General features: G+C 34.2%; 1 protein-coding gene across 1 annotated transcript; it reads left to right on the forward strand.

Moving 5' to 3' along the window:
• The first annotated feature begins 4,543 nt into the window (after positions 1–4,543).
• Positions 4,544–7,683, forward strand: LOC145584295 (uncharacterized). The gene is made up of 5 exons (XM_081641167.1): positions 4,544–4,949; positions 5,058–5,353; positions 5,509–5,674; positions 5,747–5,985; positions 6,082–7,683. The coding sequence occupies exons 1-5, from the start codon at positions 4,544–4,546 to the stop codon at positions 7,681–7,683; spliced, it is 2,709 nt and encodes a 902-aa protein (XP_081497293.1).
• The last annotated feature ends 9,391 nt before the right edge of the window (positions 7,684–17,074 follow it).

Consider the following 17,074-nt stretch of genomic DNA (forward strand, 5'->3'; position numbering starts at 1 on the left):
TCTGTTTTTGTATACTTGTAACACACCTTTTATCACGCTTTTCGATAAGGTGATTAAACTAGGTAAACGAATGAATTATGCTATGAAATTTAAACCGTAGCAACTTATCCCTTTCTTCTTATAGGTGGTAAAATTTTGTAAATTAATTTATCCGTTTACCTAGTCTAATATCTTTCTTAAAATGTGTGCCGAAGGGGTGTGTTGCAACTAAATAAAAACGGAGGAAGTATATACGAAGTACAGTATATGAAAATTGGATAGGATTAACTATATTCTATTATTCTTGCACTTGATGGATTTCATATTAAGTGGATCATTTGGTTCGTCATACAGTACTTTGCAGCAAATTACAGCAAACATTAATGGAAGCTTTCGTACTCCAGTTTTTTTATTAGAGGAATAAAGAATAAAAAAAAAAGTTACGGAGTAATTTTTTTTAACTTAAATCAATGGCCTTTATTTACATAATGATAATCAAGGGTGTAGATTTCTTTTTATATAGTGGCTACAATTTTATTGTAGTCATTGCAAAACTGTCCTTGTTTTAGAGATCGTAAATGTATAGATTTTTATTTTTCAATCAAAATAGTATGATGTAGATTTTTTATTTGAAAGACTAATTTATATTGTGTTATTTTGTATAATGGAATCCTTAATTAATTAGTTTGCAAATTTTGGATGAATTTTGAATGTAGTCACCATTTTTTTTCTAGTTTAGTAACAATTAAATTATGAATTGGGCGTGTACTTGGGTAATGCAATAGTGAGAATGTAGTTGAATATTTTTTAAATTAATTTGATGACATGGATGTAATAATTCGCTGACGTGGCATTGAAGTTGCTTTTAGTGATGTGCTAATGTTGCTTCATGAGAGGGGAGTATTGAGGGTTTGTCCTTCCCTCATTGAAACTACTTTTAAATAATAACTAGTTATTGGTCTTGGCAATGCACCTGAGTCATCATTTAATGTAATATGAGATTAAATATTAAATCACAATAATTTCAATTTCATCACAACTAATTATGTTACATTAAAAATAGTTTTCAAAGAGTCACATTAGCCTCTAACTAGTGATTTGGATGATCCCACAAATTACACTACTACAAAAATGGCCAAAGAGACCCAATATAAAAGACATGTTAACTACATAAGTGGTCTCTTTGTTTCAAGAGACCATTTATCACTAATAACCGGTCCCAAAAAAATTCAAAAGACCATTTTTTTAAGATAACGGGTCTCTCGTGGTTTTTTAGAGTTTTATTTTTTTAATTAAAATAGCTTGAGACCAGATTTTTTAGAAAACAAGTCTTTTGGTGGTTTTTATTTTATTTTTCAAATTAAAAATTGGCAGAGACCTGTGCAAAGAAACAACCGGTCTCTGCTTTCCCTCATTATAAACCGCCAAAAATCCCTAAATTTTCTATTTTTCAGATCGATTTTTTGGCTTTGCCTCCTTATTGCTTGCGTTGCTCTACTACTATACTCGAAGTCAGTCCTCTCATACATCACTCAAACGACATGCCACCTCCATCTCGAATTGCCGGCGTACCTCCACCTCCACCTGTAGGCTGCCGCCGTGATATCCACCGCAATAACCTGGTCGTCTACCAACCGTAGTAACCCGGGCTTCCCTCATTCGCTTACTTACACCACCGCATTGCATCCTACTCCATCGTGACTGCACTCATCACACTCCACATTCTAACGCACCGTAGCAATAGCAATTCCACCACTCAAGTGCCGACTTTGCATTCAGTAATTGGAGGTTGAGAATTCTGCAATTGTTCGATTAAAACCCTAACTTTGGAGAAGGTATTTTTTTTTTATTAGTTTTCCCTCTACTAGTTTTGTAACTATGTATGTAGCACATATAATTCATAAAATTGATTGATTTTTGTTCATATTCTACCGTATCATTGAGGTTGCCTTGTTTGTTTTGCTAAATAAAAATTCTACTGTTGTAAAAAATGCATAAGAATTTGCATAATGCAGGTTTGATTAAAGTTTGAAATTTGTTTGGTTTATTTAATTTCAAATTCTTTTCATCATTTCTATTTTATTTGTTTGCATAAAATTTGTATCTCAATTGTCTTCTTATACTATTAGTTAGTTGATTTGGCTTAGAGTAGAGCTTTGTGTAAGTTATGAGCTGCTAGTAGTACATATAGTACCTGTTAGGAATTTGATTTTCCCGCAAAAGTTCCATTTTGTACCTCTGTAAAAGGAGTATATAATAAAGTATACAAGCTAACCCCACATGTAAGGATAAAATATTTGCATGGCTAAAAATCTGTGCTATAAATAATGGCAGAACATGAACATGGAAGCTCCCAAAATTGATGTTCATGCTGCTCACATTCAAAAATAAAGTAGTAAATGACTAGTGATCCTGTAGGGAATATTTCAAGCATTAACCCCAAGCTTGAACCCCACTGTGATCATACACTTAAGCATGGTGGCGTCCAAAGGGAAGGAAGCTAGAGCAAAAGAGTCGCCAACAAGTTTTAGGAACTTATAAACCGTTCACGAGGTGAAGATTACACCCCTTAATGATCCAGGAGATCGTCAACTCCAAAAGGTCTTGAACCAAATAGGGTTCGGGGATGAAGGTACAAATCTAACCTAAAAGAGATTGAACCTGCCCTAACAATAGGCCTATACTTTATTCTTCTCGTATTCATGTGCGCTTTCTGACTAACATGCAATCAATAGGTAACCCTTAACCTATTTATCTATGTTGGTTTAATGCACAAGCAAAACTATTATTGGCGATCACTTGAATTATAATCATATTAGCCCTAAACAAGATTATTAATTATCTTATTAAGCGTGATTACAAGTACAAATTCCCTTTAAACATGCATAAAAAGCGTGATCAAGCAATAAATAAGCATCAAGCAACATGATAATCATAAATCATAATAATCATAATCATAATCATAATAACGCTAAAGCATAATAATAGCAAGATCCTAGGCATGATACTAACTAGATTAATAACAAACCCTAGCATGTCACTAAGCAATAAAAATCAAAGCTTTAGCCCTAGCATGATACTAACATGATATTAGGAAAGAGTAAAAGGCATCCTAAACATGATACTAGAAAGCAATAATAACATCCTAACATGATACTAGGAATTAAACAAATAACAAACATGCTTTCTACAAGAATAGAGCAATAAGACTACATACTTTGATGTCTCGTGCCTCTTTCTAATAACAAAATACACGCGTTAGTAACTTCAAGGAAAATAATAAATCAAACAATTAAATTAAATAATTGAAAGAGATATTTGGGACTAAACCCTCAGAAACCTTTCACGTCTAGGGCGAAGGCAACTTCGAACTCGGCTAGGTGTGTCTAGATCTCGTGTATGCGGAATTTTGTTTGTGAAAAGCTAAAGAGATGAGAGCATAGAGAGAATAGATGATTGTAGATGATTGTAGATGATTGATGAATTGATTGTGGATTAAAAAACGGAGGTTCAGGACCCTATTTATAAGAAACCAGTCCGGAAATAGGTAGAATTTGATAAGGAATAAAGTCCGTATGAAAACTGAAATCGTATTTTTCATAAAATAATATTTTATTCCAAATAAAACTTATCAAATTATAATTATTAATTCTAATTTTATTAGGACTTAAAAGAATCTTCTAGAGAATTCTAGAAGAAAATCATTAATTCTAATAACTTTAGGAATAATAATTAACATTGGGCCCTCCCTAGATCATCAGGCCGCATATAAAGATCAAACCGGGCCCAGTTTAGTATTTTGGCCATAACTTCCTCATTATTCCTCGGAATTGGGCTTATAATATATCGTTGGAAATCTCTTTGCAAGCCCCATCCAACTACACTATTATTGGACCCTTGTTGTGGACCAAACTAAACTGGATTGGCTGTTTTCATAAAATAGAGTTGTTTTTCGAAAACAGAAAGAAAGAATTTTTAATAAAAACCAACCGCAACACTTGACCTTTCACACTTTCACCTTATTCGATTATCATTCGACGCAAAAGGTATTCATCACTGGGTTTGGTTTTGGGGAGACACATTTGGGTGTCTACAGGTCCCATGTTTTATTCTTTACTTTGTATTGTATATTGTTTTTGCTTAAAAAAAAGAATAGAAAAATGGATCCCAAAATTGTTATTTATTAAGGAGTATCATATTTGTTTTTTTAAGGGAGTACAATTTCAAGTAAATGTTTGTTTGAAGCGCGTATTCGATCTGTTATTGAGTATTTGAGGTGCTATTCTTTTGCATAGGTAAGTTAATTCATCTCAATCTTGTTTTTCGACTTTTAAACAATAGACTCATGCAATTATTGTTTTATATATGTATTGTTTTATCTATTGTTTTATATATTGTTTTGTAGATGTTGTAAATCTTGTGGTTCTATTCCAAATTGCCTTTATATGAGCTATATATATATATATATATATATATATATATATATATATATATATATATATATATATATATATATATATATATATATATATAAGAGTTGAGGTCTCGTTCTTGGTGGTTAGAAATGGATCAAAATTGGATATCAACATCAAAGCCGGGTGACCCTGAATATGAAGCAGGGGTTAAAGAATTTATTAAATTTGCAGTAGAAAACAGTGGAGGTCGCTCCAAGCTACGTTGGCCTTATTTTATGTGCCATAATTTTTTGCATAAGAGACCCAATGAAATTCTCAATCATTTGAGTAAATGGGCATTTGATAAAACATATACCCGTTGGATCTGGCATGGAGAGTTTAGGGACAGACAAGATAGTGGTAGTGGTGAGAAAAGGGATGATGTGTGCGAAGTTCATAAAAATAATGAGGGTCATCGGTTGGAGGACATGTTGCATGTAGTTGAGGATCAATTTGATGACAACCCTTCCATGTTGGAGAGCTTATTAAACGACTTTGAAAAACCATTGTATGAAGGTTGCACCAAGTACACAAGGTTATCAACCATACTTAAATTATAAAACCTGAAGGCTAGTCATGGTTGGACAGACACAAGTTTTAATGTGTTATTCGAATTGGTGAAAGACATGCTTCCCAAAGACAATGTCCTTCCTATTGGTACATATGAGGTGAAAAAGACACTAAGCTCTATGGGTTTACCTTATAAGAAAATGCATGCTTGCCCTAATGATTGTGTATTGTATCGTAATCAATATGAATTGTTAGAGAGTTGTCCAATTTGTAAAGCCTCACGGTATAAGAAAGGGGATCAGGGAGTACCTGCCAAAACATTATGGTATTTTTCGATAGTACCAAGGTTTAAGAGGTTGTTTTCAAAAGCAGAAGATGCAAAGAAGTTAACATGGCATTTCGATGGTCGAGTAGATGATGGAATGCTTAGACACCCGGATGACTCTCCGTAGTGGAGGTTTATTGATGCAAAATACCTCGAGTTTGCGCATGAAAAGCGTAATTTATGCCTTGCATTGTCTATAGATGGTTTCAATCCATTTGGTTCCATGAGTAGTACGTATAGTACTTGGCTCGTTATGTTGGTGACCAAAAATTTACCCCCATCGTTGTGCATGAAGGGAAGGTATATGTTCCTTCGTTGCTAATTTCAGGGCCAAAACAGCCGGGAAATGACATTGATGTGTACTTGGCACCTCTTATTGACGATTTGATTATGCTTTGGAAAGAAGGTGTGGAAGTGTTTGATGCACATCGCAATGAGAAATTTAATTTGAAAGCAATGCTATTTTGCACCATTTAAGATTTTCCGGCTTATGGAAATCTTTCGAGATATACTGTGAAAGGGGAAACAGCTTGTCCTATTGGTATGGAGGATTGCAAGGGACAATGGTTGAAGGAATCTGGAAAGCATGTTTATCCAGTTCATCGTCAATTTTTGCCGTCTGATCATCCATACCGAAGGAGAAAGAATGCGTTTGATGGGACACAAGAATTCAAAGGGCGACCAAAAGTCATGTTAGGTGAAGAGGTCTTCGAAAAGGTGAAGGACATTGAAATTACTTTTGGAAAGAAACATATATCCACTCTTTCTAAGAAGGGTTTTAAAAAGTGTTTATGTTTTTGGCAACTGTCCTAGTGGAAATTTATTTTTGTGAGACATTCACTTGATGTTATGCATATTGAGAAGAATGTGTGTGATAGTTTAATTGGTACATTACTAAATATCCCCGGTAAGACCAAGGATGGTAAAAAAGCTAGAGATGATTTGAAGCATATGGGGATTAGAGATGAATTGCATGCTGTTACGAATGAGAAAGCTCGAGCATACTTGCCTTCTGCTGCTTACACATTGTCCAGAAAAGAAAAAATCAAGTTTTGTGAAAGCTTGGCTGGAGTGAAAGTGCCGGAAGGTTATTCTTCGAATATTCGTAGCCTTGTGAACATGGAAACTTTGAAACTTGTAGGCCTTAAGTCTCATGATTGCCATGTTTTAATGCAGCACTTGTTACCTGTAGCAATTCGTTCTATTCTGCCTAAAAATGTTCGTTATGATATTATTAGACTTTGCGGATTCTTTCATGCGATTTATAGCAAAGTCATTGATCCAAGAGAGTTGACTGCATTAGAGGATGAAATTGTTGCAATTTTGTGTCAATTAGAGATGTCTTTTTCTCCATCATTTTTTGATATCATGATCCATTTACCGATTCACTTGGTTAGAGAGATAAGATATTGTGGTCCAGTTCACATGAGAAATCAATGGTGTTTTGAAAGGCAAATGAAAACCTGTAAGGGATGTGTGAAGAACGCTTTTCATCCTGAAGGTTGTATTGCCAAACGACTATTTTACGAAGAAGTTCTTGCTTATTCTAATGACTATGTGTTAAATGGAATACAGATAGGGCTTCCTGTATCTCGTCATAGTGAAAGAATGGATGGTGAGGGGACCTTAGGTCGAAAAGAATGTAACCTATCTTATGTTGATTGGCATAAGGCTCATTTATATATTCTTCATAATGAGGATGAAGTTATGCCGTATGTTGAGAAACACATGAGCTACTTTAGGAAGAGCAACATAAAAGCAAATGAGAAGTCATTAGCTGCTGAACATAGTAAGTCATTTATTAGTTGGCTGAAGGATTATATAATGAAGGAGCTCATAGATTCTTCGACTCCATTTTCTAATCGACTAAAGAGTTTGGCATTTGGATCCGATTTTAGTGCAACTTATTATTCTGCTTATGTTATTAACGGTTGCACATTTTACACAAGGTTTCAAGATGAACTTAGTACTATGCAGAATAGTGGGGTTACTTTAGAGGCTGAAGCTATGCATTTTTCTAGTGTTAAAGACAAGAATCCTGTGTGTGGTATGATGAACTATTATGGGGTCATCGAAGAGATTTGTGAGCTGCATTACTCTACTTTTTCGATACCTGTTTTTAAATGTCAATGGGTCAAAAATAACAATGGGGTTGAACATGATAGGTTTGGGCTTACATTGGTTAATTTGAAAAAAGTTGGTCACAAAGAAGATCCTTTCATACTAGCAAGTCAGGCAAGACAAGTCTTTTATATGACCGACCCATCGAACAAGAGAATGTCAGCAGTTATAGCACCAAAGCCCCGACATGTTTTTGATGATTATGGCGAAGATAGTGTGTTGGATGATGGTTATATTAGGAGAAAGGAGCAAGGACACATTGAGGTTGATGTTACAGATGATATTTCAATATAAGTTAGAGATGACCATTATGAAGGCGTGTGGGTTGACAAAGAAAAAAAGGGGAAAAAGCGAAAGCGTGGACAACTATAGTCCTTATGTATTTGAGGTGTGTTTCACTTACTAGGTGGTAACATTAATTTTCAAGTCTTACTTTGTTTATGCAACTTGATTTATAAATGTGTGCTTGTCAAAATCATTTGTCATTACCATCTATATATTTAATTTACGTTATGGTTTTTATAGCATTTTATTTAGTTTAACTAACCAAATTGATTTTTTCTTTTTATCTTTTCAATAGGTTGATGGCTCGGAAAAGAAAGCGAGTGCGTGAAACCGACAATTCTAACAACACCGAATGCGAGGAAGAAAGAGGTCGCATGGTGCTTAGAATGGTTGGGAAAGCTATCCATGATGGCTCCAAAATCCCTTTACAATGGCATCCAACCAAAAGAATCCCTATTGGGAGTCATAAGGGTCATTTTTCCACATATATTGGTGTATTTGTGCGTGAAAGAGTAAGTATCACATACAACAAGTGGTTAGATGTTCCACGAGCAGTCCTAGATCATTTGTATGACAATATCTCGGTAAGTAAAATGAGTTCATATGTTAAATGAAAAACAAAAGTTTAGGGTTACTTATACATATATATATACATATACATATATGTATACATATATATACATATACATATATATATACATATATGTATATATATATGTATATATGTATACATATACATACATATACATACATATATATATACATATATATACATATACATATACATATATATATATATATATATATATATATATATATATATATATATACATATATATATATATATATATATATATATATATATATATATATATATATATATATATATATATATATATATATATCCAACATATGACATAATATCGATGTAGAGGGGGTTTCATGTCCTTGAGGGTCGCAAACGATGGATACTAAATCGAGCTTGTGTTCGATGGGGAGCTTTCAAGATTAGACTAAGACTTAGGTGGTTGTACCTCAAAGATGGATCAATTAACAATACTACACCACCTTTGAAATATCCTTTTATAACTTCGGATGATTGGGGGGCATTCATCACAGCTTGTAGTTCTAATGACTTCAAGGTGCTAGTTCATCATTATGGCATTACTTTTTTTTTTGTATGCCTTTATAAATTTAATGTTTGTGTAAAATAACTTTGAGTGAACTTAATTGCATAAATTAAGTGAAAGTAATCGCGAAAGGTCAAAAAAGAAGACCTCAAAATATCGAGGTGGGAGACTTGGCTATCAATATTTTGAAGAAGAAATTGTAAGTATATGTTGCTTCAGTTCATTTACTCAGTGAAGGCTTTGTTTAGACGCGTAGATGGAGTAATTAATAAATCCTAGGATCTCGACTTACTGTGTATTAATTATCTGCATTGTCAATCCATCTGTGAATCATTTGAATAATACTCTCCAACTGAGTATATTTACAAAAAATGTTGCAGATTAGGAAAACAAGATTTAAAAGCAAGATTAGGCTGCTAGATGTGTAATTATAAGTGCAACTTTAGTTTCTCTTCTTGTTTGGGTAAATATTTTATACAAAATGTAGCACATGATGACCCCTGGAAACATGTTATTTTCACCTTAAAATAACTGCCAGTTTCCAATTTCTCTCTCTTTTCCTGTTTTGCTTAGCTGTAAATATGCTTCTGGATCTGTGTTAATATGATAATGCACTGGCTAAATTTGTTCATTTGCACACTTCTCGCATTATATTAATAGATTACTATAGTTTGTTAATTGTCAATTGTCTTATATATTTATGGAAATTGTTAGGTTTAGTCTATGTTTGTGTAGAGTCATGTGAACTTCCCACTAAACTGTTATGAGACTGTCAAAAGCACAAGTAGAACTTTTTCCAACAGTCTATTCTTTCAAGAGCACAACTTTTGAAAACCATTGCATATGATCTCAACATTATGAGATTTGGGGAAATGTCTTCTCAAATCTCTAGAGCAGGCAGAGCCACCAAAAGGATATATATAGGAATAACATATACAATAATTGATGATGTGGCCTTGATTACAATAATGAAATGTATGATTATGACTTGTTATCATCTATTCTGTTCTGCAACACAGACCAAGGAAGAAAAGCAGTCCTACGGGCTCTCTCAGCTCAATCTAGACTTGACATGGCTCAAACACTAGGATATTAGGATCATTTTTATGTCTATGAACAAATGTCAAATTTGGAAATATTGGATGTTTTCTTGCATTCCTTAGAAACCCTTCAACCTTTAGTTTTTGTAGCATTGCCCTTGACTTCAATTCTTTGTTATAGGCACAATCACTTGTAACCTTGAATTCATCAGTCCTACTTTTCTTGTGTCTTGTAACTAATTAAAGCTTACTGCAGCTTGCCCTCCCTTTGCCATGCTACCACACCACTTAGTGTATCTTTAACTAGTTTTGTCTGCTTCTTCCAAGGGTATTTCACCTATGTCTTGCTGCTGTCCTGCTGTCACTAAGCCTTCAGCTGGTCGTTTCCTCCTTGTGTACACAGCCATAGGGTGCTCACTTGGTGGGTTCATCACACTTTCACTTGTGCTAATATGCCTAATTAAAGTTCAGGGATTTATATGGCTCTTTTCTTTGTCATGTGTTCATGAATTTTCAGTTTTTTTTTCATAAATTTCCATAGATCTTTTCTGAATATCTGAACATCTTTTATGCTCTTGAACTGATGTTAAAGTATTTTTGTTTTATGAATTTTTATTTTCACAATGTAGGAGAAAGATCTCGAAAAGCAAGGAATACATGTCTTAAACATGCCTCGACATTTGACTTGGATTAAAGCTCATTCTCACGTCAAGAATGGAGTTCTGACCGTTGACAATCCTGCTGATAAAGAAATCCATGATGCAATAGTAAGTTAGCAACAATGTGATGCAATTTCTTGGTGTTTTGGTAAACACCATAATGTAATATAAGTTCCTTTTCGGCTAAAAATAGATATTAACCCTTTATGATCTTGGCCGCATTTCACAGATTAGATCAGAGGCCCAAGTATAAAAAGGTGAAATAGTTGCTACAGGTAATGACATTTTGTCAAGAGCTTTAAACAAACCAGAGCATGGAGGTTCTGTTAGGGCTGTTGGATCAGGCATAACTAACAAGGAGTACTTTGGATACAACAAACCAATTGCACCTAGCGAATTACATGCTAGAATGAATGCGATGAACTCAAGGATGGCAACAATGAGCAAGCAACAAAACTTTATAATTTCCTTCATGATGTAGTCATGCTTATCCCAAGAGCAATTAGGAGCATTCATGGCTGGTGGTGCTCAGCAAGGTGTTTTTGGTGGCGACCTTGCAAATTCAGGTGGGCTGCTTGGTGGGGAGGCAGTAGGTTTAGGTGGTTTCCTTGGTGCTTTTGGGAACCATTTTTGTTCTGGTGACATCAGTGGTTCTAATAGCCAAGGGGCAGCTAGAAATGGGTTAGATGCTGCTCATTTAGACATCTCATTTGGTAATGGTGTCCCACTTACACAACTCTTGATGGGAGGTATGGAAAGGCATGACGTTAAAGGGCATCACTTTGGACATGATTCACCTGGGGCTAAATCTCATGAACAAGCCTATACTAAGCAAAGAATTGTGACAAACTCAAAAGCTCAATACACAAAAAGCCCAATCGTGGTACATCCTCAACTTCAGAACCTCGAGACAGAGGCAGAGGCACACCATGTTTTTTGGCCTAAGGTGAACCATATGAATCCAGTTGAGCATACTCCAATCCCCCCACATCAAAGTCAAGTTGTGAATACCAACAGCAACTATACATTTCCCGAGGTATTACCTGCTTGAATTATGGGCTTTGTGTTTTCAAGTCTCATATAATGCTAAGGTCATTTAAGCGAGATTTCATGTTTGATATCTGGTTGAGCCTGTTGTTTTCAGGGATGGAGTGACTGCCGCTTGACAATTGAGGAAATCAGCAAAGAGCTACAAATTGTTGCTAACGGAAAAGTCTACATAGAAAACATCACGAAAGTTCTTGGTAATCATACCATATCGTTGCCCCATGGTCATCGTCGAGTAACCATTACAGAAGATTTAATGCCTTCTGTTCCCTTGCCATGTCCCAACAATGAATTGATCTTTGTTTGTCAAGCTAAGAAGGCTTTCACAGCTTGGCCAAATCATTTGATACTCCCCCCACAGGTAAAGACTTAAATCTACATTCTTTTGCTTGAACGTCGTAGAATCTGCAAATATAAAGTATGCTTGTCTTCTATGCTGTTGTTGCTACTGCTTCTGCCTTGTGTACACCTTGCGTGGCTGCGCACTATAAGTGCTAAGATGTGCATTATAGTAACAAAAGAGGTCGGGCAGCTGAGACTACCAAGGCCATCAGAAGCATAACCATGGTTATGAACACCACACACTTTGTCATAACCTGAATCTGACTCCCACTATAAGTTATATTGTTAATTTGGATGGATGAAATTTGCAAGAATGAATGAAGTATATATATAGTGGTTATATATGAAGGGAAGACAAATTTCATTGATTAATATTAAAAACATAAATTATAAATTATTTAGACAGTAAGTTGTACCAGCAGGCTATATGCTGTTAGATCATCTATACATGATGGATAATGTATTATTAATTTAATTTAATAATCATCACATTGATTAAAATAATTCATTTATATTGAGGACGTTGTAAAAGGGTTTACTATAAGAAGCTAAAGTAGAACCATCGAACAATTTATTTAGAAGAGTTATTATTAAACGGTCTTGAATTTTGGATAAGACACGTACGGACTATATATATTTTTCAATTGGTGGTGTTGATGTTTTATTAAATGTAATATTTGCTCTTTGTAATTTTACCTTCTTACATGTAGCTTTGCATAAATAATGTCATCTTAATAAACTTTTATGTACCATTAATACTAGGAGTATGGAGTAATATATATACATTTCCTATTCAAGTCTGATTGCATTTCCTATTCAAGTCTGATTGCATTTCCTATTCAAATGGTGCATTCTTATAGTTTTAATTTTGCTTTTCATATTCTGCTAGTATGTTATCGTTCTTCAGTTGTGTTGTAGTTGTCCTGGGCAGATAACAATGCATAGATTGTGCTAGCAGGGGCAATAGCCCTGCAAGCAAGGGAAGCAGCCATAACTTTGGTTTTTGTCTTTCCTTTTAGATCATGTGCAAGTTTTCTTCTGCTAAAGCTTACATGCGTGTTATTTTTGTGTGAAACCATATTATTAAGGCGGACTAGCAACTAGATAAGGAGTTGAATATGACCACACCATCCCCACGATCAACATCCTCCCAAGCATCAACCACTCGTAGCTATGTTGTTACCGACAAGGATCGTGAGAAGGTAGCGTCTACTTAGATGCGTGTTATGAGAAAAAAGCTATGGGAATGCAAAAGACGGGTGATACCATCTCTATAACTATCCCGGAAAGCATGTTTCTTAATGAAAATGGGTTAGATGTTTCACTTGACTTTGAAGACTTGGTTGATTGGTGTTTCCAAAGGGAGGTCGGAGAATCGCAAATGATTGTTTTCATGAAGTAAGTTTCCATATAATTTAGTTTCTAATTCTAATGTTGATTTTTTTGGCCCTTTAACTAATATTGATATGACTTCTCATGGGACTAGGCACCTAAACGAACATTGTCAAAAAGAAGGTATCTCAGGAATGTATGGGTTTTGTGACTGTAACGTTCTTTCACCATTGACACCGACAACAGACGAGCAAGTTCGATCTAACTACTTAGCTCATGTTTTTGGAACCAATGAGGGGAAGAATGTTAATCAGTTATTCTTTGCTCCTTTTAATGATAAGTAAGTGTAGTTCCTTTTTTTTATAGAGTTATGTTAAATCCACAAATTTTAATTGATCCTATTATTTATTTTACAATATGTCTAGTCTGCATTGGACGTTAGTGGTGATTAGTCCATGGAATGGGTTGGTGTATTGGTTAGATCCACTTGGAGCAGAAAACGAAATCAACTCATTTGCACAAAAAATCATCAATGAGTATGTATTACTAAAATATTCATTTGATTAACTTCTTGTGTTTTTCTTATTGTCTAATAAAAATGATTTTGTAGGGGATTAATTAAATTCAGCATTAAGCATCGAAAAGATATCAAGAAAATAAAAAAGAATCTAAAAATTGGGTGGAAGCAACCACATGTAAGTTATTATTATTGTTAGCATATTTGATACTTAGTAGTGCAATCATAAAATCCAAAATTGTGTTGATGTTTATTTTTTTGTGACAGTGTCCTGTACAGTCTGCATACACAAAGCACTGTGGATACTTTGTATGTCACTATATGCTGGACATTATACAGAATAGAGTTTTATGGATTTCTGAGCAGGTATATTCAAAATACATGTCATTTAACTTGGTATTATTTAAGCCTATATGTAAACCCCTATGTCTACCCCCTCTTCTTGTGTTTCCTTTGGTAAGTGATGGAGTCTTGGGGATGCACTATTGGATTAGTTACACCAACTATTGAACTGGATGAAAGACTTGATTATTTGAGTTATATCGAGACTTAATTATTTTTAAGTTGATTTAATGTTTATGAACTTGCTAGTCCAAGACTCACGTACCCTTTGTTTGTTAAATTGATGCTGGCTGTTTTGATTGTTTTGATTGTTGTTGTTGTTGTTGATAAATAAAGACATTATTGGCCAATGTTTTGAATTCACATACGTGCCTAGGAGGAACGTTTTTGTAATACCCAGTATTTTTATACGTATTTTATTTAAAATAAGTATTTTGTGAAGTATTTAAATAAATTGAAATGTTTTATTTATAGTATTTTAATTATTTATTTTAATAAGTTTAGAAATATTTTATAAAAGGAAATTTTGTTTAATTAATTATTTTATTTAATTTGGGGTTTAATTTACGAAACTTTTATTTTAGTAAAGTTTTATTAGGAAAGATTAAAAGGGAAAGTTTAGGAAAGGGTTTCTAGAGAAAGGGGTATTAATATTCAACACTTGGGGCAAATCAAACTTTGCCCAGAGTGGAGAAAACCCAAGGTAAACTTTCTCTCTCTTCTCCTTTATTTTTCTTTTCTTTTTTTTTCTTTTTCCCCTTCCCCTTTTCAACCTTCACCATCGTCGGCCACCACCATCACCGATGGGCCGCCGGCCACCAGCAGCACCAGCCGGCAGCAGCGGCAACCACTGGCGCTGGCAGCAGCCGGCAGTGGCACCGGCCTGCTATCCGGCTGCCCTTCTTCTTCGAAAAAAAAAATTTAATTTTTGTTTTAATTCTTGTTAAACCTTAGATTTAATTTTTAACTATGGGTTTTGTGATTAATATTATGATGATTGTTTATAAGTAGTATGTAATTTAATTTTCAGATTTTAATTCTAATTAAAAAGCCCCAATTTTGAAACCCTAGATTCATAAATTATTAATTATTGAAGGATTATGATTTAGGATGGTTTAGACCTTTTATTTAAGTGTTTTAAAGCCTAATTACAACAAGTTTTCATCAAAATAAAATGCTGGAATTTTTGGTAGTGCATTAAAAATCAAGTTTCTTTAAGGAATTTTAATTACCCTTTGATCGGGACTAAAGTATGATGTTTTAAATATAATTTCAGCTTATTTTAATTGAATTATGAAGGGTTTAATAATAGTATATATTGCTGGAAATTTGTGTAGAGAGGATTTTAATACTCTTTTATTATTTTAAATTGTAGGAGACTTCGAAGTGATGAGTGATTTCTTTTAGTCGTGGCGATATTAAGATCGTATTCAAGGTACGTTCTCGTACTTAGCATAATTTTTATGATGTAGTAGCATGCTAAATGTGATTTATTGATTACAAGTAGTATCATGCTAGATTTGTAATGGAAGTTGTGATTTAGTTGTTATTGGTGATTGAATTATGAAGCATGATTTATTTGTGATGGATTAATGGTTGGAAATAATAGTTTGGAATGTTGAATATGAAATAACTTTTATTTATGGCATGATAGAGAGCATGTTTTATTAAACTAAATGTTTAATTTGGTTTGGAATATTAAAAGAGAATTTTATTATGGTTCATATAATTTTTATTGATGCTTTAAGCATGAGACAGGAGCTATGTAAGTGTCTATGTACACGAGGAATAAATTGTATGTTGGTGCCTTAGTGCACTTAAGGTGTTTTTAACACCGAGGGATAGGATTTTTGGCGCATTAAGCGTTTAAGGTGTCTTTGGCACCGAGGTAGATTTAAAAAGGGTTCAACATTAAATATTATGTGGTCACTAATTATTCAAGAATTAAATTAAAGTGTTTAATTGTTTGAATAATCATGATGTTTGATGATATTATGATTCGAGAGTCATCACCAAGTCTAATAACATGTAAAGCAACGTAAAGTGAAAGAGATTACGCACCAAAACTCTTGGAACGTATATACCTTGAGTATGAACATATGGGGGGAGTTATGCGACTTTATATTTGACCATAACTTCTACTGGGAGTACAAGACGCTATATATTCCTTTTTATTATTATGCGCAGGAATTTCGCCACTTACAAGTGGTTCTTTTATACTGGCACGGTTAGCTCCCGTGTTAGTACCCCTTTATTGGGGCAGGTTAGGGGGGAAACCCGTTCGATGCATAATCAAAACTAAATAAATTATTTAGTTACTTAGTTGAGAAGTTTTGTTGAATGTTGTATGCTTGAAAAACAGGTGCAACAAGGTAAGTTGTGTGTTGATAGGTAAGTGCGTGTTAGTGTGTTTAATTACGCTTATGTCCTCAGCTTTGCTGATTGTGTGTTTGTGTGTTTGTTGACCTTGTCTTTACCTTGGCCCTATGATGACCCATTTTTAATGGAGAGTAGTGGAAACAAGTAGAGAGAGGTGGTGAACATATTCATGATGGGCATGAGTGAAGAGCGAATCATGCTAGTTTCCATAAGTATATGATGTGTTATTGCTTTTATTTATTTTATGATATTTCTATCGCAAGACTAACGTAAGGTTTTAAATTGAATTGGTTCGTTAAGGGCCTACAATGGTTCCAAGTTGTAGATTTGACTTTGTTTTACTTTGGTTTGACTTTACTTTCGTGAGTTGACTTTTTAAGTTGAGTCGTTTTAAAGTATTTTTTTAATGGTAAGACTTCCGTTGTGTGTCTTTGATAGTTGCCTTAACCGTTTTCACGGTGGCGGTAATATCTTAGATTTTCCTATTTAAAGTTTTAAACATGGCAAAACATGTATTTTAACTTTAGAGGCTACTCTGCTTTTGCCAGGTGCTTACAATTAACTTTAGAGGCACTTAATAGCTGTTGTAGACTAACTACAAGCAGTAGGCCA

This window comes from Chenopodium album, chromosome 16, assembly GCF_948465745.1.
Source record: "Chenopodium album chromosome 16, dcCheAlbu1.1, whole genome shotgun sequence".
In the NCBI taxonomy this organism is placed as follows: Eukaryota; Viridiplantae; Streptophyta; class Magnoliopsida; order Caryophyllales; family Amaranthaceae; genus Chenopodium; species Chenopodium album.